Here is a 26458-nt window from a genome sequence, read left to right on the forward strand (position 1 = left end):
TGCTGCGAGACGTGGAACGAGTCAGCCTCGCGCTGGGAGTGTGTGTATGTCGGCGCGAGCACATGTGTTGTGTGTGTGAAAGTGAGTGTACCAACGAGCGGAGCGCCGGGTGGCTAAAGCACATCAAGTTGGCACAGTAGGGGGCACAGGTGGTGCATCAGCCAGTCATCTCGGTCATCTCGGTCAGTCGACCAGTGGCACCTGCTGGGTCTGCCCCGTGACCTCCTGCCAGCGGGCGTTCGACACTTCACGTGGCCTCAAGGTGCACATGGCCTGGCACAAGCGTCGTGGTGACGTCACCGCCACTTAGTGGCGAATGGCGGTTGTTGTTGTTGTTGTGCGTGCTCTGTGTGTATATGTGTGTGCGTGATCTGTGTGTGTGTGTGTGCGTGATCTGTGTGTCTGCGTGTGTGCGTGCTCTGTGTATCTGTGTGCGTGCTCTGTGTGTCTGTGTGTGTGTGTGCTCTCTGTGTGTGTGTACGTAATCTGCGTGTCTGTGTGCAATTGTGGGGACTCATTGCGCCCATTCCGACAGGCAAGCCAGCATCCGGACTCAAGATAAGTGAAAACAAAACCGTTTTTTTATGTTACTTTATTTTATGTTGTACTCTACAATTTTTTTTTGCTGTACTCTACAATATTTATTTCAGTATTACATGCAAGTGTACACTATTTCTTCCCATTCATTAGTTTGATAATTCTTCCCATTTTTGTTGAACCGTAGCACATTTCAGAACGCTGGCCGTATGTGCATGTGTCCCAACTTACGAACCGTTCGACTTACGAACGGGTCTCAGGAACGGAACCCGTTCGTAAGTCGATAACTGCCCGTGGTGACATCGTACCAAAAAACGAACACATATTGGACGTCCTTTAATCGATTGTGGATACGAGGTATGATTCAACGTGTGGGAATCGATGCGCGCGGATTTGCACGCTGTCCCTTTAAAAGGGAGATGAGAGGGGGGGGGACTGGGGGGGGGACTGAGGGGGGGGACTGGGGGGGGAAACTGAGGGGAGGGACGGGGGGAGGGACTGGGGGGGTGGGGTGGACTGGGGGGGTGGGGGGGGTGGACTGGGGGGAGGGAGGGGGTGGACTGGGGGGGAGGGAGGGGGAGGACTGGGGGGGTGGGGAGGACTGGGGGGGAGGGAGGACTGGGGGGGTGGGGGGGAGGACTGGGGGGGAGGGAGGGGGTGGACTGGGGGGGAGGGAGGGGGAGGACTGGAGACTGGGGGGGGAGGACTGGGGGGGGAGGGGGTATGGGGGGGACTGGGGGGGAGGGAGGGGGAGGACTGGGGGGACGGCCATGCCGCGCATGCGCAGTGCACGCCGCTTAACAATTGTTTACGCGGAAACTTAACGCGAGGAGTGCGCGCGGCCGTGGTGGTGGTGGTGGCGGCCTCGCGGATTTTCCGCGCAGATTCGACATCGGGTTGTTTTGTTGAAGAGATTTAAAAAAAAACCCATTAACGGAAACCCACACGGACAACAACAACAACATCCACACGGGACGCACCGTCGCTACACATTAGAAAGCGACGACAATTACAAGCAGCTTAGCGTTTAGACCCAACACAAATAGCGACACAAATATAAACCTCTTATTTCGCCTCCGTCCGCCGCTCCACCACTTGCCATGGGCTGCTGCGCGAGCAAAGAGGTGAGTGTTGGCGCACAGTCGCCCACCCTTCAACACACACACACGCGTCTCTCTCTCTGCCCACGGCCGTCTTTGTCTCTCTCTCGCAATGAGACGACTGTGCTGCTGCTGCTGCTTGTTGTTGAGGAGGAAGCAAACGCGCTGGGACTTGCCAGGCGCCAAGGCCTCCATTGCCCGACGCTTTAGGAACTGTACAGGGCGCACTGTACGCGGGGTTTCTTGCTCGATCCGCTGCTGGATCGAGAGGGCTCAGCTCTTCAGCTCTTCAGCTGTCTGTCCCCGTGGTCGTTCTTCTGAGCCTCTCTTCCTTTGAAGGCCGCGCACGCCGGGGCAGTGCCGGGGAAGGCCGCAGTCGTGCCGACCCGTGCGTGCGACTTCAGTGTTGATGGTGGTGGTGGTGGCAGCATATAAAGTGCAGTACAACAATAACCCAAAGGGGCTTTGCTACGCGAGTCTGAATCGGCGCCGACGATTCGTCTTGAAAGCCCCCCCGAACGTCTGGCGAAGTCGTGAGTCGGCGGTGGAAATTCCACTGTTCTTGTGCCGAGTGCGCGTCGGAAAAAAATAGACCCCGACCTGCTTTTGCTTGATTTCAGCAGATGTTTGGGTTGGTTCCTTCAAGGAAATCCTAACGAGCTGCCGATGAAGCCGAAGGAGTTTGAACTTGGAGGCCTTTCAATCGATACGAGAACCCTATACATATATTTAAAAACACAGTGTTCAACGATAGTGCACAACGTATAATGTAGCCGCATACTACCGCTTTTTAGTTTTGGTTTGCAGTCCTTACCCCCGGTACCTCTGTACAGCAACTATTGGCTTCGGTACGGTGCGAAAGAAGTTAAACATAAAGCACATTTTGGCGTCCTCTGGTCTAACACCTAGGCTCTAAAGAAAGCTGTTTCTGATGTGGACCAATCAGTTTCAAAGGACAATGCATTTCTTATCAGTTTTGTTTGCATTCTGACCACAAGCATTGTGGTTAAGGCAGACATAATTCCTTGTAAAAGGTTTCAGTTTGGTGTTTTAACATCTCAACATTTAAATTTTGATTTAAAGCTTTCGTGACCGCAGGGATGCATATTCTTGGTTATTTCGGTAAAGTCATGTAGAATACATCTCAACACCTGTTTTGTTGCTAGAAAAAAGGGGGAAACCTGTTTTCATACAGCACATTCACATGTTTTTTTTTTTGCCCATCATCATATCCCGATCTCATCAGATCTGGCGAATGTGTTGTGAGTTGTTAGATGTCAGATCTTAGAAGCTCAGCAAAGTTGAGCCCGGACAGTTGCTTGGATGGGTGATCACCATACACGAACAGGTTGAGGATAGTTTAACACGTATTAGGCTTTCGCAACCAATATCATCCACAATATAGGTGTTCTGGGTTAGATTGTGTAAATGAATATAAATGTGTCTTTAAACCCACCACCACCCGACTAATCACTAGCGTAAACGTCGTGCTCAGATAGTAAATGTTGTGGATTTACTCCTACACAGCAGCGGTGTAAGTGCTGTAACTAGTAACGAATTGGCATCTTCTGTTTACGTGACAACCCATTCATATTTACGCGATCTAACCCCCCAAATAAAAACTTATGGAGGTTGTGGATAGGCAGACCGGGCTTACGGGGTTGAGTTACCAGAGATCTGTGCAGAAACCCCCATTGTTCCTCGCAACTCCTATGCCTCCACTTCGCCAGTGTTCTAAATTGCAAGGCCCTACGTGCCACTAGCGGCCCTCCTGGTGGCCTTTAGTGCGGCCCCTGACGTGCCCCCCCCTCTATGACAATACACAACGAGTGAACACGGCCCTCCACCATTATCATCGTGCTGCCGCTGTCAAACCCAACAATGGGTTCAAATGGTGTGGTGGCCCTCCTCGCACCCATGATGATCTTATCGGCGAAAGTGGGGCCCTCTCCCCAGATCTGCAAATGAGTAAAGATCACTGCCCCCTCGGTCAGTAATGCCCCCCCCCTCCCCGCCGTTTGCACCAACCTCGGCACTGACCAGCACGGTGAAATGTGGTCAAATAGCCCCCCGACCCCACGACCCCGCGGAGATTGTCATCTAGCAGTGGAGTGGACGTAGGTGGACGTGTGTCGATGCTAACAATCCGATACGGTGCACTGCACGCGAGACAGCACGCTTGTTTTTTTACGTAACGTACTTTGCACAAGCGAATGGCATCTGTACTGTCGGGTTTTCTAAACACGGCAAATGTGGACACGATAACGGTCGGTTGTGGTTTCTACTTATTATTTGTGTGCGCGAATGGCAAACTCCTGATGATGTATGTAAAGACGTCTCGGGGAGGCTGGCACGTAGACACCACACAAAGCACTTAATTGTTTAGAACACAGAGGGGCTCAAGTTGGGGTTTTAAAAGACCTGACTGATTATGGGGTAGAGAGAGAGAGGAAAAACACACGCAATGCTTGCTTCTCTAACCCAATAAAATATCAGATATTTAAAAAAAGAAGTCGATTAATCAATTGGGGCCTTACGGGACCACCCGGAATTTTCCAGCAGAATTGATTTTCAATCGAACAAACCCGTCGACCGGTTTCGTCTTTACAAGTTCCATCAGCAAAGAAGGGTCTCGCTCATTAAAATATATTCAATTGCTTACTGTAGGGACCACACCGCAGCTGAACCAGTTGCATAATCGCCCAGCACGTTAAGGACACCGGTTATTAGCTTCAGAATGTAAATACTTTTAGAAACTTTCCACGTGAGAAGTGGCCCTTCAATGAATACTCTTAGCCACAAGATTATTAGGTTGGTGCCTCGTTAAATGCGTGCAAACCGTGGTTCCCATCTGCATTGTGTTTAGGAGGCAGGCAATGTAAAACGATACTCGCAGGCATTTCGCATTATCAAGCGTAACTCCCTTCACATACATGCGGTGCTGTGGTGGCTGTTACGCAAGGTTGCAGCTGGAATATCTGGTTTCGCCCCCCCTCCCCCATCATTTACTTGCCATGCGGGGAAGTCATACCTGGCCCTCATACCAACACTCGCTGCCAAGATGAACACGTTTACCTGAAAAATGTGACGGCCAACCGGCATTGTTTTCACGGACTTTTCACATACTGTTGGTTATTATTCTTACATTGCCCTTTACTAGCAACAAAGGTTCACAATGCTCATTTTCGTTTGTTTAGGGGAGGGATGTTTAAATGTGTGTTACCGGTTTAATGTTCAACACACAGAATTGTCTTAATACATTGGCCTGTCCTTGAAGTCCTGGGATAATTCAGGTCGGGCTGCCCCCTCAACATGTATTCTTAGCGAAGACCCAGTGTAGCCTATTTTCCGTTTGAAATGTTATATCTATTGCTTGTAATAGTCTGGAGAAAAAATAACAATTTAAAAGAAAGGTATGGATAAACCCAACCACCAGAAATTACAAGCTAATTATGTAATGTACAATAAAATGCTAAATTGTCTGCTGCAGGGGTCCCAACCCCCAGGCCACGGACTGGTACCGGTACCGGTCCGTGGCCTGTTAGGAACCGGACCGCACAGCAGGCGGTGAGCGGTGAGTCCGCGCGTGGCCCACCCGTTATTTTATTTACCACTTCTGTCCGCGCCTCTTTCCCGCACTGCGCACTTGTCTCTCAGTCACAGTGTTGGTAAGCCCACAAGCTAACCCCGAGCCAAAATAAGTAAAAAACAAACGTCAATGGAGAATTTCTTTTGAAAAAGGGGAAAGACCCAATGGTGAACTTTCGTCCCCGGTCCGTGAAAAAATTGTCTTCCACGAAACCGGTCCCTGGTGTAAAAAATGTTGGGGACTGCCGGTCTACTGTACAAAAACAACAATGTTTAATTTTACATGGCGCTATCGTTCGTGGACATTGCATACGACAATCGCCGAGGAACCACACAAGCTGGAAGGCAGCCTGGCGCTGAGCCGGTGCCAACAATTGCCCAAGCTCTGCAGTCCTCTATATAAAAAGATTTTTTTCAGCCAATTGACAGTTTTTACACGTGGGAAGAACCCGGAGAAAACCCACGCCTGCTCGGGACCGATGACAACAGTCCACGCTTTGCTCTACCGGATTCTCCTGGCAAGCCGTAGGAAGGGAGTTGTACAACGTTTTTGAGATCCACCAAACCAGGACAGTCCTAAACGGGGACTGCCTGGCCCGCGACGTTTCCACGTTGCGTAGAGACCCAGTCAACATTGCTTTGCTCGTTCAATTTTTTGAACTTCGGGCGTGCAATTTTTCAATTTTCTCCAATGTTTCCAACGTTTAGGTGTCCCAGAAAAGTGCTGTTATATTTGGGACACGATATATCTGCCCGCGTTATTTTGAGAACACGCCGTGTCTACGTTTCCATTTTGTCATTGAAGCTCAGGGGGTGGTGTGGCATCATTTGCTTGACTAAGATGGTTTGGAATTCGTTCAACTCAGTGCTATAGTGACTGCAGGGATTCATCTTCTTGGTTCTTTCGGTAAAGTCACGTAGAAGGGAAATAATAAAATAATAAAAATAAAACATAATAAAATACAATTCTCACGACGTTTCGGCTACAACGCAAGGGATGGCTGCTTGCATTGTCGCCGAAACGTCGTGAGAATTATATTTTATTATGTTTTATTTTTATTATTTTATTATTTCCCTTCTACGTGACTTTACCGAAAGAACCAAGAAGATCAGTGCTACAGTTTAAAATATATGGCCAACCATTTGTAAATGCCATTGTTGCTTGAGAAGGATATAAAATCTGCGTCGCTTCGTGGGAAATCTACAGTGGTCATCTCGTGGAAAGACTTGGTCTTGTCTTGAGAATGTGGAAATTATACCAACTGGTTCGTGGCCACCAAATAAGATTAGTGCTACCTCAATTTACCCAGCAGAAGCCAACTGACCACAGTGTATTACTGTGAACCAGAGAGTGAGTTGTGCCTCAGCGTGATTGGTTCGGCCCGAGGGACAAGGCAATTAATCAGAGTCCATTGTAGAGAACTCCCATGCATTAAGTGGCCGTATTTGCTGGTGTATTAGCATCAATCCTGTGCTATTTTGAGCATGGATCTCAATGCTGAGCCCTAACCCCGCTTCTTGCGTCTGTGTGTAAAGGTTCTCGCACTCTGGTGATGTAGGTTAAATTCCTGGCCATGCAACATCTGTTGCAATTGGATCTCTAAACTTGCCCTGAGCCTCTCCCAGGTTGGATGCAAAGGTGGCCTCGGCATGGGGCTGGCTTTGCACACACGAATTGTCCTTGGTGTACACGCTTGTGTTCACTTAATGCTGCCCGAACCTGTCACAGCCTGCTTGGACACGTTCCCGTATTAACGTACACTGTGCTATCCAAAAGTGAATTGTGTACACCCGAAAAGTTCAAACCCTTTTTTATAGCATGCTAAACGCTGTATTCGTTCACCGTTCTGCTCGGTGATATTTGTGCGCGTGATTTTTGAGGTGTGGTTTATACAGTGCAAGCAACAATAGAAATGCCTTTTTGAGCAGTAGTTTGAACGATGCCCCATTAAGTTATGCGGAAACACCCAAAACAGCCCCGTCGCTTGCCAGCCCTTGCGATAGCGCCTGAAGCGTGTTTAAACAAGTCATTTGGGGAATGATGTGAAATGGATGGGACGTGTTAAAGTTAGAGCCTCATAGAGCGCAATGACGCACTCTCAAATGGCACAGACAATTGATCATTCTACGGCTGCGTGAATTCACTGTGTTCAGACATGCGAGAAAACACGGCGAGGGATTGAAAATCTGTTTGCCATTGGCAAGGTTTGGTATTCGGATCGCACAATGTTGCAATTCCTGCTTGAGAAAATAACTTGGAAGTTAAATCTCGGCTGGCGTGGAATCGCGTGAAGAACCGGTCGCAATTTCTCCTTGTCCAGCCTCGGCAGCATGTCATTGGGTTTCACTTTAAGCGTGACATTTGAAAAAAATATATGGAGATAGCATGCATCTAGCTGTCATTTGAGTGCACCACTTTTATATTACCAGTTCTGAAACTTGTTTCTTACTGACAATTTTTTTCAACCTTTTGGGCACCTGGGCGGTGAAGCTAAAATTCCTAGTGAAACGAATTGAAAATGTGTCATTCTCCAGTGTGCTCAACAAGTTGGGTTACTTAAATTAAAACGAATTTTGGAAAAGTGCATGTGTTAGATGGGGGCTACAGGCCCTTTCAGCTGCTTTTGATGTGTAACAGGTGTTGCTTTTTTAAAGTTATTGATGCATTTTTTGTAAGTATTACATTATTTCTTGCTTATACACCTTATGAATGTGGAATTTCTAAATTAAACGAACATTTTTTTTTACGACATACAGCTCACTGAGCTGGATTACTTTTTTTCAGAAGCGACCTGACTATCACAAATGATTGCTCAACGACGCGGCTTTTCATGTTGAAATTTATAGCAGCCAAATACTCTAAACGCACGCTTCTAAATGTGGAGGGAAAAACCGGAGGACCCGGAGAAAAATCCACGCGACCACAGGGAGAGAGAGAGACACTCAAACTCCAAATATACAACAGGCATCAGGGTCGGGATCAAACCCACGACCTCCTTCATACCAGGCAAGGGAGTTAACATCTCATAGCCACAATAGCACCTCAATTTACACCACTGGCCTTTGACTCAGTGGTGATGAGTACCGCCCAACACTCAAGTGTGTATGGACGGAGTTGAACGTTGATTTCATGGTTTCATACTCTTTGGTTCTTTCAGTAAACTGCTGACGTAGGAGTGCCTACGTCAGCAATTCTCCTGCTGTGTTTGTTTCACCTGATGACGGTTGCTTGTGTTGCGATCGAAACGTCGTGATCTATACATTTTCCATCTACGTGCGTGACTTTACCGAAAGAACCAGAGATATGGATTCCTGCAGTCACGAAAGCTTCAAATCAAGATTCATGGTTTCATTTGTGACCTTTGCAGGGGGAAGGCTCGCGGACTGTAAGGCAATGGACCCCTCTCGAAAACCGAGGCTGCACTGACATCCCATGGCTGATCATCTTCTTCCTCTTCCTGGCTGGGATGGTGAGTGCCTTTTGATGGAACGTACGGACTGCATCACTATTCCTTGATTGTTGCTTGATTCGCTTGCACTCTGTGAAATTGTTCTCACTGCTAAGCTTCATTTCTCTGATGCTTATGCTTTGTGTTCCGCATTGTCTGACGTGAGCGTTAAGCTTTATTAATGAGATTTTTTTTAAAATATATACTTTGGGTGACTTTAAGGGAGGTTCCACTGGAGTGAGTGGAGTGAGGTGTAAAATAACTTTATAATTTTTGCCACTATGATCCATCTCCAGCGACAGAGAATCTAACATTAGTGGTGAGTGATGCCTGAACCAGTCCTGTACCCAACTTCTTCACCAACCAGCATTTACCGGCATAGGGAAGTATGCATACCTGTCACCCCATACGGTTTAACCCCGTATTCTTGTACAGGGAAATTGAGTTTTCAGGTCCATACGACGTGCAGCCGTTTCAATATGGGCAAAAACAAAACATGTTTGTCTATTTGTTTGTGTTTCTCCCTTATGATGGGACTTTGTAGAAGGAACGTTGAGATTTATAAGATCCACGAGGTGATCAATAAGGTCTGAATTGGTCTGTAATAAGGTAGGGCACTGATAAGGGGTTGACAGGTATGAGTATGGCCCAATAACCGCTATGACTGCCTTAGCTTGGAAAGGCCTACATGCTGCAGTGGATTGACAGAGCTGTACATCATCATTATTTATAAACCTTCATGCTTGTCCTGTAACCTGTACACAGTCCAGGTGTGTGTCTGCATATGCACACACACAAAATAACAGGGTGTTTGTTGATTGGGTTACATGATCCTTCTACTTAAATCTAAGCGCTGCTCGATTATTGTCTGTAATCAAGTACCCAATTTGGCAGTAACTAGCAGGGTAACAAATTAGCTTCACAAACAAAAACCTTTGGCCTTTTAGGTCGAGGTGCGCGTGTGTGGTGCATGTTTCAGGGTTTTAATGGAGGGTAAGGTTGTGATTGGTAGGAGGAGGTTTTGATAAGTTCGGCACGCGTGCATGGTGGGACTGAGCACATGTTACGGACACAGGTGTTGGCGGTTGTACTCGGGGGTCAGAGACCAGTGCAAAGGCGATAAGCCAAAGAGTGGGACATTTGTAAGAACTAACCTTGCATGTTGGATGTCAACTGTGCAACAACTCCATAACAGAGGTTTTTTTTGTGTTCGGTCGCGTAAATATAAATATTTTTCGATTTAAAGCTTTCGTGACTGCAGGGATTCATCTTCTTGGTTCTTTCGGTAAAGTCACGTAGAAGGGAATTAATAAAATAATAAAAATGAAACATACTAAAATAATAAAATAAAAATGTTAATAAAATATCCCGACACAACCAATTAGTAATGCTTGTCACGTAAACAATACGTGCCAATTAGTTACTAGTTCAGCACACCAGCGCGTTGGAGAGTAAACCCACAACATCTACAATTCGAGTACTATGACGTTTCGCCGGTAATTACAAAAACAACCAGCCTCATCAGGCGACCGATCATAGCACACGCACAGACGTCCCGTCGGTAAACCTGTAAGCTGGGTAAAGGTGCAGCCCTGCAATTGCTCGCTCACACCATGCTAAGCCTACGTGTTAAACTGTACAACTGTTCTTTAATTAGTAGATTTAAAAAGAAAATTAAACAAGCAAGGCAGCACAAAACAACAATCTGTCTGGGAGGCTCTGTGATGGACGGCACAATCAGACTGTCGCTAGTTCAATTCACGTTCGAAGGGTTGACTCGGCACATCATCCTTCCAGGATCGATAAAATGAGTAACATTTGGTGGTAACTCAACAGTGGTTGTCCTGCAGAGAGACGGGCTCGCCCGGGGTGCCTTAGGAACATGGAGTTGCCACCACTGCCTCAGGGCTGTTTATGGAAATGAGCACCATGCATCAATCGTTTAAGAATGAAGATCCTTTTAATTGTCCTTGGCAAAAAAATCCTAAACAACCAAGAGGTTATATATTCTTGGTTCTTGCGGTAAAGTCACGTAGAAGGGAAATAATAAAATAATAAAACAATAAAAATTCTCACGACGTTTCCACTGCAACACAAGCAATCATCATCATGTGTGAAACCCACGGCAAGAAAATTTGAAAAAAGTGTGGATTTCTTGCTGTGGATTTCACAACTGATGATGATTGCTTGTGTTGCAGTCGAAACGTCGTGATAATTTTTAATGTTTTATATATTTTTTATTGTATTATTTCCCTTCTACGTGACTTTACCGAAAGAACCAAGAATATGAATCACTGCATTCACGAAAGCTTTAAATCAAAATTTAACCAAGAGGTTGTTCACATGCATACCAAGTCTAAACTCCCCCTCCCCTCCCACACTTTTAAGTGACCACATGTGCAAATGCCACTTCTGTGGGTGTGGTTTGTTTTCCTCTAACCAGCGAGCATATGCAACATGTAGTCTGTTCATTCATAAAAAAACACACAAGCAGGGGCATTATTCTGATGGAGCAGGCCGTGCGCCGCTGGGTTGCAACTCCATTACGAAGTGGCGTTGAAGAGCGATGCGGATGCCAGTGGGCCCTATTAATCACGCCCCCCCACTACCGGCGAGCTCGCGCGCGCAAGCCGATCGCTCTCCGCTGGCCGCCACCCAAATTTTTTCTCAAGGCATCGCCGGTCAGCGCGTGGGCGATACCAGCAGGGGATGGGGGGAAGACAAGGTGGGGCATGGACATCGCCTTCGCCAAGATACGAGGCGGCGAGATCGCCAGCGTTTGTGATGCCAGGTCTCGTTGCCCCCCCCCCCCCGCGCCATCCCGGGCCTGTGTCTGATGGTGGCAGCGCAGACTTGAAACTCAGGAAAACGAACGGTGCAGCTGATGTGTGGGCCCTCAAAATTTGTTCGTCATGCTGCTCGTGAGGGAGCGATAGCTCGCAGTGCTCAACTAGCATCGGTGATGCAGCGTTCATTTCGGTTGGCAGCCGGGAGGGAAGGTGGCATTGGAAAGTCCACGTTCACGTGGCGGGAGCAGGACACTCCGTTTGGATGACAGCTGTTGGCTTGACAACAAAGTCGTTTATATTTTATTGACTTTGGACAGGTGATTGATCGAGTCAGAGCGTGACCGGAATTTTAACTTTTGGGACCTTTCGATTGTGATTTTGGCACTGGAATACAGCAGTTTAACTGCTGACCATTCACTAAAAAATTACCAAAGACGACTTGCAGAAAAGGCTAGATGGTCTTAAAGGTATTTTGTTAAAAAGATGTGGATACAAATTGTGATCTTTCCATATTCTTCCAACGTTTATATATATAATAAGCACTGCTTCAGCATAGGTCACTTGAATTTCAATGCACAGATGTCTATAAATGTAATTTATCTCTGTTCGTGTCAACTTTTTACAACCGGGTTCAAATTTATTGCATTTGGTTTTTAAAGAAATTTACACTCGCAATTACAGTACGGGTTTTCCCTTTTTAAAAGTGCTTCTCCCTCCGGTGCTGTACAGATGCACTGCTTGGCTTTGAACTGTGAATGCGTTTCCTGTTGAGGCAATAATTAGTGGAGCGATTGAACTCCTGAATCGAAATCTTTTTAAAACAGAACCAGAAAAGCTTCAGCCCCCTCTGTACTTGCGTAACATGTGGCATGTAACATGTATGCGACTCGCATAGATTGAAGTGTGAACCCTGGCGATCGTGATGATACGCCGTGAGTTTGCGTTTTTTTTAGTTTAACCTTTCCTAATGCCTCTCCTAACCCTGTGGTCAATCCTGTGTGATGTTCTCGTCGGCTTAATTTGTTGTTATCGCTGTGTCAGGCTGCTTATTTTGCCTGCGATTATCATACATTTTTTGGCGTAGAAAATTGTTCCAAATGTGTTCGTGCCATCGATGCGTTTGTAATATCCAGTCTGTCACTGCCATTGCCGTTGATGTCACCGTGCTACTGTTCATTTGTTAACATTACCGATACTACTGATATCGCCGCACTTATGTTGATGTACGCTTTATCGTGGAGTGATGTGGATTTTGCAGTCGTAGGTGCTATGATTAGACACAATTGGAAGGTAACGAGTTAAAGTCCTAGTCAAGCAGTGTCTTCGCCCCAATCGTCACGAGCTTGTCATGTAAAGTCAATAATTATTATATAACACGATATAATTTATGTAAAGCCCCAGTAATAGTTGTCCAATGCTGACACTGGCGACTGCCATTGAAATGTGAAATTTCCTACCATTGGCTCCGGGAGCCTGCAAGAGATATGAGCCACAAAACTCGTGCCCATTTCAAACGGTGGGGGGGGGGCGAAGGGGGCTTTAACAGTTTGGCTTTTGAACGCAACAGAGTTCATTTGTAAAGTATGGTGTGCCTTGCAGTAATGTCGACGATAATAGCTTCTGCTCAGCGCTTTGTGTAACATTCGAACATTGTTTTGCAGCTGCGCAGCAGTACGTGAAATAGAATTGCCATTGATAATTGCAAAGGTCACGTGTTAGTTACGTTTTTTTGGCGAGTGCTGTTGGTATTGCCTGCCATGCGGTTAAGTCTCTTTGGCACGTATGTGCGCAGATAGTGAATGCCACAGCTGCCTTTGATGCGTGTCTTCGATATTCAACTTGACGCCTGCTGTATATTTGGTGTTGTCGTGTTCTCTCTCTTCCCGTGGTTGTGTGGATTTTTCTATGGGTTCTCCAGTTTTTCCTTCCCTCCAGATTTTTGGCCATGATAAATTTCCACATGATAAGCCACTTCTTTTGAGCTATCATTTGTGGCCAGGTTGCTTCTGAAAAGAGCTGTAACTCGGTGGGCCTTACCTGGTAAAATAAAACGTTTATTTACTTGGACGCGTGATTTAAATGGGAGGTGTGCTTTTGGTAGTTATGCTGTTTAAATAATTGTAGTGAAAAGTATCTCTAACAAATCGCTGGGGTGTTTGTTGTTGAGTCCCAGTGTTTGGATCAACTCGTCTATTTGTTCTTTCAGGACTGCTAATATTTGTCGAATTTAACACGTAGGCTTTCGCGATGAGTTTTATGATTCGTAATTGATACTTTTAGTAATTTTATTGATTGTGCTGTAAATGTTGTGGCTTGGCTCTCCAACACACCGGTGTGCTGTACTAGCGGCGAATTGGCCACGTTCTGTTTACGTGACAACCCTTACTAGTTGGCTGTGTCGGGTGGTGGCGGGTTTTAACGACACATTTATATTTACGCGATCTCACCCAAAAAAAACCCTCTATGGATGATATTGGTTGCGAGTGCCTACGAGTTAAACTGGAATATTTCCGTTTACAATGGGTGTCCGTGTTGTCAAGTGACTCGTACATTGAAAAATTGCGGTGACACTTGGAACAGACATTTTAATATCTGCTACTTGTACATTATACATTTATACAATGTCAAAGACATTGTTCAGCATCAGGAAGGGGAACAAGACCGCCAAGGCATCGTGCGTGAACTTAACACCGCGATCAAACGCGTAAATAAATGCTGCACACCGCCGGTTCGTATACAATTCTCTCTCGCGATAAAAAAAATCGCCGACGTTGTGAAAGTGTGTTTTAATTAAAGATGTAAAGTAAGTCGAGGCTGGTAGCACATTCCAGGGTGTCTGAGAGATTGCTCCATGTTGAAGCGGCTCTTTAACTGAATGAGAGTGCGCCTGTTGGAGCCTTTTACTCTGGGGAAACTAAAATTGTTATTTTGAAAGGAACGAGTGCTCACTTAGACGAGACGCGACGACATTCTTAAAAGTTCCGATTGATAAACAGTTTGGTTACTCGGAATAGGATACCACTGGTCAACACACTTTTTCTGGCATAAGTTATTTCAACGGTTTCAAGGTAATTTTGGGGTGCTGATTCCAAATCTGGCATCAGTTTTTGTCTATCACATCAGGTTTTAGAGATATCAAATATTGCATTTTCAATAAAAACTGCAGAAGAAAAATATTAAATAAATGTGGATATCTACATAAAATGATATTATAAACACACTATGTAAAAAATACAGCACCATATTTTAACACTAAAGCAGTCACTGACTCGCAACAACTTGCAATCATAAGTGACAGTTAATTTCGGGTAAAATCAATGAAAATGGGGTATGCCGATAGCATAAAATGAGATGTGATAGAGAAAATCTGAGATCAGATTTGGAATCGGCACCCTAAAATTAGTCTAGAACAGCTGCAAAAGTCCAGGCCAGAAAAAAATGTTTTTTTTGTTGACCAAGTGTACTCTTTCACATTTCCCTCATGAAAAGTTGGATTTGAAGTGAAACGTCAATTTTTGTTGCACGTGCGAATGTCGGCCACCGTTATTGAACTCTCGGCTGTCATTAATAAATTGAGGCTGTGCGATTAAACCAGCGCAACATCAGGCTTTGTCCTTGGACCTGCGTAGCTTGGCAAAACGCACGCGAGTGGAGTGGTGCTGGATGGAGCATTATAGTACCCACTTTTTTGGTCCGAATTTATCATTTGAAACTTGTTAAATGAAACAGAAACTATAATTTGTGCGTGTTAATGTTCACGAAAGAAGATCGTACTGTCTCACCTGTCTCACTTTTCATCTCGTTTGATTGAAATCGGTTCTGCACGGAAATCATCGGCCCACCCCATTACACTTTGAAGAGAGTGAACATTCAGCGCAGTACAATTTTGATTTGTAAAAGCATCCAAATGCATACCGTGTCTCTCAAGCACGCTTACAAAATCATCACCGTACTGTTCTGTCCGAGTGCGTCTCAATCCTGGCCTTGCGGGAGGCTTTACTCTCGGGCGAGGGAATGGCGAAGTGCTGAGAGGAAAGAAAATAACACAATTAGCGCGGTTGGTTACGGTACGGTTCGAAGGAAGTTCAGCGTGTATGCGTACGTGCGAATGAGGATGATGCTTGGGAGAAACATGCAGTTGTAGGCAGTGGAAACGTGGAACGTCCTAGAAGCCTCGTGCTTGAAACGTGTCGAGGGAAAATATGAACAATTGGGATGGCAGCAGTGGGAGGTAGGTTCACAGCTTCGGCGCTTGGCTATGTTCAGGAGATCCCAAGTTTACAACCGCCCCCCTCGCCCAAGCACACGCTCGCCATCTTTCGAGGGGTTGTAAACGACGAACAGATTTCCCCTGGGGGGAGGTACCAACTATCTTGTGCAGAAAGTGCCAAGCTCGCCAAATAACCCTTCGGTTGTTGGGAGGTAAAACAGCTCTGCGAGGTATTTTTTTGGAAAGTGCTGGGGCTCGTATATACGGAATTGTCTACGTGCGTTCCTCATTGCGGTTTCGGCACCCCCTTTTCCGTTGAATTATAGCTGCCGCTCTGCCACCACACTGCGTCGTTTGTTATTGTTGCTACGCTTGTTTGTTACTCCCCAGGAAAGTCTCACTGAGTCCTCACTCTTTCTCAGGAGGGTCCTGCCATGTCACCGCAGGAGAGGGGTGGCAAAGTTGCGACGAGTAATTCTCAATTGAGTCATTTGCAGCTGATTTTTTTATTGTCAGCGTTGACATATTTGCCAATATCATCGGTCGGTCGCATTGTAACGGTTTTCTATAGCAATTAGAGGAAACCGCATTACAGAATAAGGGGAGAGAAAGGACAAACACCGCTCAGAAAGGTGCCCCGAGTCTGGAACCAAACCCTTGCCCCGCTCGCCGCCAGGTTCGCTTTACCGCGCCACACAAGTGGCTTCAAAGCGTGTTTACGAGCAGCGGAGCGATTACGAGCCCTCTTGTTTCTTGCTGCTCCACAAACAAAGCAGCCCACCTGTTCCCAGCATCGGTGAGGAAGGAGGGCTTTGGCCGTAGCTCAGGTTTGGGTGAAGCCAATTAAAATTTGTTTCGTGACTGGAGGGAGTTCTTGTCGTAATTAGTTGAGCGGCGAAGGCGCCGCGCACATCCATCCGTCCGTGCGGCAGGCAGGCAGCCCGTGTGATGCACGCCAGCTGTTACGTGTGCACAACTTTGCTCAATTATTTAACGGGAATTATTAAAATATTAGAAGGTGCGCGAGATTTCTTTACGGCTCCACTCCGTGGGCAGTTGTTAATTATCAAATGTGGATGTTTTATTTATCTCGCCAACCTCGGAGCTCACTTTTGCGGCGAGGCAATCTGTTACAAAAATTCCCAATTGTTGACCGTTTCGTGTAATATTTAGTCGAAAATGTTGGCACCGTACATTGGGCGGCTGCGCCAGTGTGTACGTTACTTACGGTTAAATTGGCCGTAGATTCCGTATCGGGATGATACAATTAGTAGCGTTTTGTGGGGTAGTCAGCAGTGGCAGTTCTGTAGATAACTGCCTGGCGCTTGCACTATGAATGTGGAATTTCCATCATGAGCTTAGGACGGACACCCAATCCTGATTGGAGCAGGGGGATTGCTCTCAGTCTTCCTCAACCTGTCTCGCGTCAAAATCGATGATGGCTGAAGAGCAAATTGCATCTCGGTGGCGGATTGTCCCGCAATTTAAAAACAGGACACGCACCGGGAAGGACTTGCAGCGTGTTTCGTACGAACGGAGCGCACGAGCATACGAGCAACTCCCTCATTAACATTTTTGTTATCCCAAAACTAACCTGATTAAAGATTTTGATTTAAAGCTTTCGTGACTGCCGGGATTCATATTCTTGGTTCTTTCGGTAAAGTCACGTAGAAGGGAAATAATGAAATAATATAAATATAAAATATTAAAAATTCTCACGACGTTTCGACTGCTTGTGTTGCAGTTGAAACGTCGTGAGAATTTTTATTGTTCTATATTTATATTATTTTATTATTTCCCTTCTATGTGACTTTACTGATTAAAGATCTTCATCCTTTAGAAACCGACTGAACAATTCTAAGGATCCCTTCAATTACGACTCAAACGTTGAGGCGATGCTCCTTTGCAAGGATTTTCTGGAGGACAATCTCCTCCTGTGTGTGTGTGTAACGTGTTCAGGTATTGGAGTTGGCCACCCAGAGGGTGACGACCTGAAGCCAGTTGGTGGGTTTCGTTGGCAAGAAAACCTTAGAAGCTGGGTGCCCACTGCGGCAAGATGTGGCAGAGGGAAGGAAGCGATGACGCGGTGGAATTGATCTGCATCGGCTGCGATTGCCCCGTGATCGTGAACTTGAGCGAATATGCGGGAGCAAAATATATAAAAATGTAAATTGAAAACAAGCTGTTGTTAGTGAGTCATCAAATCAAGTTGTTATACTCCACGTACGACGCAAACTCATGGGTGTGTATCCTCTTAGGTCATTAAACACACGGCTATTTGCCTTATTATTTATAATGCAGCACTCTTAGTATTATCTCGTTCATGTTAATTAGCAAGACGGGGCACTTGCTCCCACTTGTTCCTGTAATTATGGGTGAATTTAGAATTTTTCTTTTAAAAGTGGCCCACGCGAAAGGAACACTTTTTTATTAGCCTCTCTTGCAAATTATGTCACAGGGTCTTTTAACATCCTCTCGGCAACATTTCCCCTGCATAATGTAATGGGTGGCTGTGGGAGAAGGTGACCTGTGAACTCCATGCAGCCTGGCTCTTTGGTGAGCGTGCTTACTGCTGTGGGCAAAAGTTGTTGCGTTATGAATCACAGCGTAGTCTGGGGCAGCGTGTTGGTGTCTGTCTTCGTGTTACGTCCGGGTGTTTAAATCGCGCCCTTCGTTGCAGTGTTTCTGCACTGTGGAAGCTTGCGTTCGACATGCATGTCGTATTTTGTTCTTCTCTTTGATAACAAAGTTCAGAATCGGAGTCTTTGTTTAGACTTCAGGAGGAATCCGATGAGCTGTGAAGCTCTTGTTCACAGATGCGCAATATGGGTGGGTCGGCGAGTTAAAACAGCAGACGATAGCAAAACACGTTCCTTCAGAGTGGGCAGGTAGGAACTTGTTTGGACAGCGCATTCGTGCACGACAGACAAATATGCACGACAGACAGACAAATAATCCCTGATGGGCAGTGTGGGACCTGTTGTTCCTACCTGTAAAACGTTAGGCGTGCAAAATAGAGGCAATGGTAAGAAGGTCTCAAATGTATTACTATTTTTGGTTCTTTCGGTAAAGTCACGTAGAAGGGAAACAATAAAATAATAAAAATATAAAACAATACAATTCTCACGACGTTTCGACTGCAACACACGCAATCATCATCAGGTGCTAACGTTAAGAAAAAAAACGCCACTTTTTTCAAATTTTCTTGCTGTGTTTTTCACACCTGATGTAAATAAGTAACAAAAAAATAAAAGTAACAAAAGTAAATATCCAATAAATAAGTAACACAGAACTGGTAGATAAGTAAGTAAGCGTACTGTTAGGCTTACCAGCATTCGACCTCATCATATTACAGCTACTGGACCGGTAGTTACCCCTGTACAGTTTTAGCACTGGTAGATTGCGCACTGCGCAGACAATAGCGGCACTACGGGAACGCCACTGCCTCCTGGCAACAAAGCCATTGGAAGTTTGAAACAAAGCTCATGGTCGCGACTGTATAGTGCTCAGCTAATAGCAGCGGCCTAAGGGACTCAGCAATTATGATTCCGCGTCTGGTAGACGCTTGTTAAGGCCCTTCCCATTGTGCAATCCATAGCCTCAGCTGAAACTTTCGCACCCCCCTACAGTCACTGAAAGTATTACGGTAAACAGTGCGCCCACTTCAAACATTGTCGTTTCATTGTACTAACAATTCGAATAATTTAAAACGTGATAACATGTGCAATTTTATTGCGAGTGGTTTATTCAGCAGTGCTTTAGTCAAAGGTAAGTGTTGCATAGTGGGTAGTCCTACCATGAAAAAATTAAAAGAGTTATGAGATGTCACACATATACCCTGCAGGGTTTTGTTTTGTTTATAAAAAGTGGTCTACCCCGCAGGTTATATGCGGGAAAATACGGTAATCGCTTAACGACGAACCTCCGTAGAGTCCAATGTGTTCGCTTACCGACCATTCCCCAGTTAACGATGGGCTGTAGATTAAATATTAATTCATGCATTGATTATTTTAATATTATGTGTTTATACTGTTGTTAGTATCTTTATATATTAATATCCATTGTTGAAATATTATCGAGTCTTTTTTTGGGTGAAAAATTGTCACTTTCGATGCTATCGGAACTAATTATAAGCCTTTGACAGCTATTTCCTATCCTCGCTTAACGACCAAATCACTTAATGACCGTTTTTGTGGAAATAATTACCGTCGTTAAGAGGGGTTCTACTGTACGATTTAATAAAATAACTCTCTCCAAGAACTTGCGTCTCCAAGTCGGTCAATACACCTATATTAGTGGCTTTTGGCATAGAGATCCTCGCAAAATGGTTTTATTTTTGGATTATCCGCGATTTTGAATTATCCGCGGCCAGCCTCTCCGTCATTAGCGCGGATAATCTACTGTATATGCAAATGAGAAAAGTCTCGGCCTTGATATGGCAACGCTAGGGACCTATTTCATGAAGTGGAGGTCAAAGTTCAGTGGACCTTCCATGTCGACCAACAGGCCAAGACACCGTGACGTTAGGCTGCTAAATGGTATCTCATGAAGATACCCCAAGCTAACTTGGGAGTTAAACCTGACAGGTGAATCACCTACCGCCCTCACCTGGAAACTCTCAAAGTGAAAGGGTCAGTCCTAGTGTAATAAATCCGCTCCGGACGATATCGTGTCTTTCGTCTTTTCTTTATTCGTTCCTCATTCCACAGCTCCCTCACACGCTGGGTTCCTCTTTCCGCCGTTACTCCGTTCCCCGAGCGTAGCGTCCGCTCGCTGCCTCGCTCCCTCACACCGCTGGTTGGCGGTGTGTGTCGGAGACAGCCTCCCGCCCGCCACGTGGCCGCTGGCGTGCCGGTGACACAGACGTGGTTCCTTCTCAGCCCCTCTCCACACTGACCCGGAGCTGTCTCTCCCCACCCCTTATAACACCTGGCCCACGTGATACCACGCAGCCAATCATCAGCCTCGCCCCCTGGAAACTTCCAGATGTTGCTATGCAGCCACAGGCTACGCCCCTGGCTCGACGTCCCATTGGCTGCGGGCTGAGGCCGGCAGAGCCTATCACCATGGCCCAGTTACCCCAACCGGGTGCATCTTCATATTACACTAGTATCCCTCATCTGTCACTGGCACAGGCATATGTGCTTCGGACATCAGCACACACCCTTGTCTATGCCCCAGCTGAGCACTGCGTCACCACTTGCTGTCAATCACCACCTGCGTTTGCTGGAAAATCAACTGAACACCTCTGTCTGTGTTATCGGTGGTTCCCTAATGGCTACAGAGGTCCCAAATGTACCCTTCTTGTCTGGTATATCCCTCTGCACAGCTGAAGCGTGACACAATCACCCTGAAATATGCCTTGCATGCCCTGGCAGATGAGAATGCCGCCTTGCATCAGACTCTTGGACCCGTGGGCGTTTTGGCAGCCTGATGCACCGTTTTAGTTTGTGACCCATCCCTTCTACACGTGACTGCAGAGCTGCACAGCAAGCAGCCGCAATCCACATCACTGAGGACTGTCCCTTACGACAGGGAGAAGGTGGAATGAGAAGACTGATTGGTCTGGATGAATTGGTGGTGATCATTTGGAGGGGACTCGGATATCAACCTTTGATAAGCAAATGCATGAAGAAGAACTCCCCAACAATATTGTAAAAAAAAGGCATTTTGACAATTAAAATTCAACCTAAAATAGTCGAAGCAGACTAAATCCAGCGTTAGATGCTTATTATTTATTTAAACCAACTTTTTAAGACTACCTTCCAACCTTTAACCCCAAACGGTGGAGAGTAGGAGGAAGGTGGACAGAATGCAAAGGTGGAGGGGCAGAACCCAGGGAGACCTCATGGGGACAAGGACTCCATGCCCTGGGGCAGCTCCTGAGCCAGAATTAGGCTGTTCCTGGCCCACTGAGACCAGTTGCTAATGGTTCTGAAAACGTCATCAGCCCACTTTGTGGGATGATGATAATGATGGGATGATTCAACCGCTAACCCGGGATTTAGAATCACGACTTTGCTTTTTAACGAGTCCAGCACTCTATGTAGCGATATCCATCCAGAGCTTCTCCTAATTAACTTTTGAACAAAATTAAGTTTGCGAATTGAAAATGTTCACGTGTGTGCAAAGCTGCTACCGGCATTGTCTATCGCAACAATTTGATGAGTTGCAGAGGCAATTGAATATTCGTTTTTTTAAGTGAAAGCCATCAATTGATGGACTCGTGCATGTGGAGACAACACAGCACCATTGTCAGATTCCAGCAGAGGCTGTCAGAACCTCTGCGTGGGCCAGACAAACAAAACAGACCTGTCATTAACCGCACACTTCACAGGCATCCAAATCAACATCGATGGAGTCTTGGTGAGAGAGAGACCGACGGGACATCGTGTCTTCAGAGCCGCCCAGGATCTGTTCAAGGGCATCCGCCGATTGAGTTGAACCTCCGAATCAGAGTATTTATTTATCCTGCAGAAATCCGATGATATGTGAAGCTCTTTTTCACATATGTCCAGTAGGGATGGGTCATTCAGTTACAACAACAAACAATGCATTAAAAAAACGATAACATTGAAAAGTATAGGAGAGGTAAGCAAATCACAAAAAAATAAATAAATGAAGCTGCCCTCCCCCCCCCCCAGGTTATGTATGTTTGAACTTTCGCACCGTACGTTGCCATATGGTTAGTTTTCAAAAGCGATCTGGCCACAAATGATATCTCGACGAAGTGACTCATCACGTGGAAATGCACAGCACCCAAATACTCTAAGCGCGTGATGTTCATTCCAAATGCGGAGGGGGTAAACTCGGAGGACCCGGCGAACCTGGAAGGCCTATCCACGCCGCAACTCCCCGACTACTCGCCTGGATGCACCGAGATAACACATCTTCAGAAACCCGCAACATCCTGACAATTGCAGTCACATTTTTATATTCAAACGGCAGTTGAACACATCGGTGATGCTGTATAAGGAGAAGCAGGAGGGACAATGGATTATTATCAAAGTGAGAAAGTTAGCCAGGAAGTGAGGGCGTTTTCTTAGTGACATTGATAAAAGGCTTCACGAAGTAGGAATTTAAGTCTTTTTTTAAACTACAGTGCAATCGACACACGGATAGCATTCAGGCCGAGCGAATCTTGACTGTCGTAGACACAGAAATAAACCATCTACGTATGGACTATCAGAGGAGTGATTCGGCATGTGTTGGTGGGCATGGAGAATGGGTTCTTGACCTTAGACGCAGCAGAGGAGAAGGAGCGACCGCCCGGTTTCAGCAGAGTTTGACTGGCAATGTCAACGGTGTTTTTCGCTGAGGCAGAGGACAAATTGTGAGGCGGCATGCGAGATGAGAACGGGGTCGGTAGGAGTGAGCCCATTGGAAGATCCTAACGGCATCTCCGTTTCGGGCAGCTCTTAACCATATAGGACAAGCGAGACTCCAGTTGCTGGTGTTGAAGAGAAAGCCAACTTCTGTGTCAAGATTGCCAATCATAGCACCACCGGTTTGCATTTTTTCTTCATGAATGTTTACCGTCACTATCAATCATGGCTCGCAACAGGGAAGGCGCGTCAGGGTGCTGGATAAATGCCATTGTTAAATCCCGCATCTCTGTCGAATTTAAAAGTTCAGCGTTTTAATGTGCTGCGTATTGCTTCGCCAGCATTAGTTATGAATTAAATATCGCATTGCCAGACAGTGTTGGAGAGAAACACGTTGCAAGTAATACATTGTCAATAAATAACCCAACACTTCATCATCTTGTGACGCCCAAAATACACAATACGAAATAGCGTTACTTCTGTCAAGATCAGATACTGATGGATTAAAGTTCAAACTTAACCTTCCTATCCTATCCATAATATAGGTTTTGTTGGGTTAGATCGCATGAATATGAATGTCATTAAACCCGCACCACCCGACACAGCCAATTAGTAAGGTTTGTCACGTAAACAGAACGTTCCAATTCGTCACTAGTACAGCACACCGTTGTGTTGGAGAGAAAATCCACAACATTTATACTCTGAGTGCGACGTTTTGCCAGTTATTACAACTAGCATCATCAGGCGGACAGACATATTTGTGGATAAATCCTCCTGTTTCGTTCCTTATTTAGAGGGATGGATGTGATGACGTCACTTGTGAGCCCTTCACGTATGAAAGTGGGTAGGATTAATGAATGCGTATAAATTACAATGGGTATCCATTTCCGGTTGGGTTATTTCTATGGTAATCAACGTACATTATGCATGCACATTGTTCTTGTTACCTCCTGTCGTTTGTGTGCACTAAAATAGCAGTGCATGTTATTGTCTGCGTAATCCCCATTGACATATGGTAGGTAACCTGTACAGGCATGCATTTAAACAATGTATTATGCAGTCACACCATCACCCCACGCAGAAATCCTCTCATCCAGATGCTCATAAATCAGACTAAGAAAGTGTCAGATGGTGATTGTCTGCGAAGTGACATCAAACATGTTCAAGCAACTCTGCAATTGAACGGTTGCAATTATGCTCAAATCAACAGGGCAAAACCAAATCAAATAACACGAGAGTTGAAACTGACAAAGTACTTAAAACTATTAAAATATCGTACATGGCGGGAGTAACTGATAAATTCGACAGGTTTATGGAGAAATCCTTCTGTTTCGATCCATAAATAGAGGGATAGGTGTGATGACAGCACTTGTGAGCCCTTCGCGTGCGAAGGCTGTTGCGCTGCATGTACTTTCCACGTGAATTTATTGTTGTGAGTTTCAGAAGACCCAACTCTGGCGTACTTTCTGCAATTAGTGAATGGCCATGCTGTGCCTTTGTGAAAAATGTTTTTGCTTCGCCGAGATGAATTACGCTGAGGGAAAGCTGTGGCAAACTGCTTTGCAAACTGCACAGGGAGTCAAATAAGTCGCGTGTGTCGACTCCTGTGCATAAGAATGAATCTGTTTCAATTCGTGTGCTTATGGTAATGAGCTCGTATGACTCCCGCAGCCCGTGGCCACTGCAACCACCACCACCGTGTTACAAAGAAATACTTTGTTGAATTCAAACGCTTCCGTGAATCTGTATATTCATCAAGTCATCGAGGGGATGGATGGATTGTCTTACCCAGGGGATCAATTTGAGCTTTAGATTTTCTTGGGACTGAGGTCCAGAACATATTTCGACAGTGGGGAAGTGGGAGAGCGGAGGGTGGAGTGCATGGACTTTAGGTTTTGAGAGGGCCCCTAAAAATATTCCAGGAGAAATGGAGCCCTGTGGTTATACCCTCTTGTGAAAATGCAGCTTTCACACTTTCAAGTGAGCCATTCCCCGACAGCAGAACCATTGTTGACTTTCGCCAGAAGACAGTAGGTGCCGATCAATAATCCTGGAGGGATGGCAGGCCGAGCAGAGCCTCGATTGAGATTTAATAACCTGCCAATTACGAGCCGAGCTCTTTGAAAAATCTATAGCTGATTCATTAATAAGAGGCGCGCCCAACTTTTCACTTGAGCTTTATTTACAATTCAATTCAATGTCTACTTGTGTGACGCCTAAATGCCACTGCAACTCAAGGCACTTTCACGAAGCCTGGCTTGAAAGCGTAGTACAGTCAGAGTAAAATCAACAGTTGTGATCTGGACAAAGAGTCAGAAGTTTATCTCCCTATTCAAATGAGCTCGGCGTGCTACTCACATCTCCGAGGGCCTGGCCTCGTGGTGGAAATTCCACATTCTCATTGTGGTGGCAGTCGGCCACTGCACATGACGTGAAGCTGTTGACTTCCAATACCGCGGTACCCATTGATAACAATCCAAGATGCCGACGGTGGACTTGTGGTTACCTCCTACCAGGATATCGAACCGATTATTACCACCCCGATTGCTGTCGCCATGCAGCTGCATAGAGTCTTGACGTAAAAATAGTTGACGACGCCGATGATTGTGACGACGACGATGATTGTGATACTCTTTGGTTCTTTCGGTAAAGTCACGTAGGTGAAAATTATAATAAAATAATAATAAAATAACCATTTAAAAGTGAAAAAAACTAAATGGATGTGAAAGTGATTTCATTTAGTTTCTCACTTTTTTATTTTTTATTATTATTTTCACAGACGTGACTTTACCGAAAGAACCAAAGAGTATGGATCCTTGCAGTCACGAAAACTTCAAATCTAGATGATTGTGATTACGATGATTGTGATGACGATGATTGTGACGACGATTATGATGGTGGTGGTTGTGGATTCTTAATGACCCTCCGTCTGCCCTTGCCGACCTCTGTCAGCTGTTTGGTCATGTTCCGCCGTTGTCCCCCCCCCCCACCGCAGGTTTTTGTCGCGGCGTTTTCCATCTACACGGGCGCCGCCTCGCGCCTCATCTACGGCTACGACAGCTATGGCAATCTGTGCGGAACCAAAAACACCCCGATCCAGAACTTCCCCATGTCTGGCCAGGACATGCGGGAAAAACCGTGAGTGAATGTTATTATTGTTGTAAAAAATAATGCGTAATTAAAAAAATCACACTTAGAAATGGTTAATTTTTAGTGGTTTAAAAAAAATATATTAGTTACTTTTTTGTAGCTGATGAAATGTCTTACAAACACTCCGTCTCTGTGGGGCATCTTTGAATCATTCAACTGCATGCGTATAAATAACTCCCTGAAAGCAAAATGGAATTAATGTGCGTTTGCACGTCGTGAACAGGAATGCTAATGCTTCGCGTACAGACGCACATCCTGAATTATTTTTAAAGTGTGCTAGATCATTAAAGGTTAGGAACATTTTATTGCA

General features: G+C 45.6%; 1 protein-coding gene across 2 annotated transcripts in view; it reads left to right on the forward strand.

Moving 5' to 3' along the window:
- Nucleotides 1-1255: 1255 nt before the first annotated feature.
- Nucleotides 1256-26458, forward strand: part of SLC44A1 (solute carrier family 44 member 1) — a 78206-nt gene continuing 53003 nt past the window's right edge. Inside the window, exons 1-3 of one of the 2 annotated variants that reach the window (XM_061564623.1) lie at nucleotides 1256-1661; nucleotides 8594-8695; nucleotides 25994-26136. In XM_061564623.1, coding sequence (XP_061420607.1) covers nucleotides 1638-1661; nucleotides 8594-8695; nucleotides 25994-26136 — 269 coding nt within the window. In that variant the 5' untranslated portion in view covers nucleotides 1256-1637. The remainder of the gene's footprint in view (nucleotides 1662-8593; nucleotides 8696-25993; nucleotides 26137-26458) is intronic. The other variant, XM_061564632.1, reaches the window with a different exon arrangement.

The sequence above is a fragment of the Lethenteron reissneri genome, chromosome 4, assembly GCF_015708825.2.
Source record: "Lethenteron reissneri isolate LAM-NWPU_2019-01 chromosome 4, ASM1570882v1, whole genome shotgun sequence".
In the NCBI taxonomy this organism is placed as follows: domain Eukaryota; kingdom Metazoa; phylum Chordata; class Hyperoartia; order Petromyzontiformes; family Petromyzontidae; genus Lethenteron; species Lethenteron reissneri.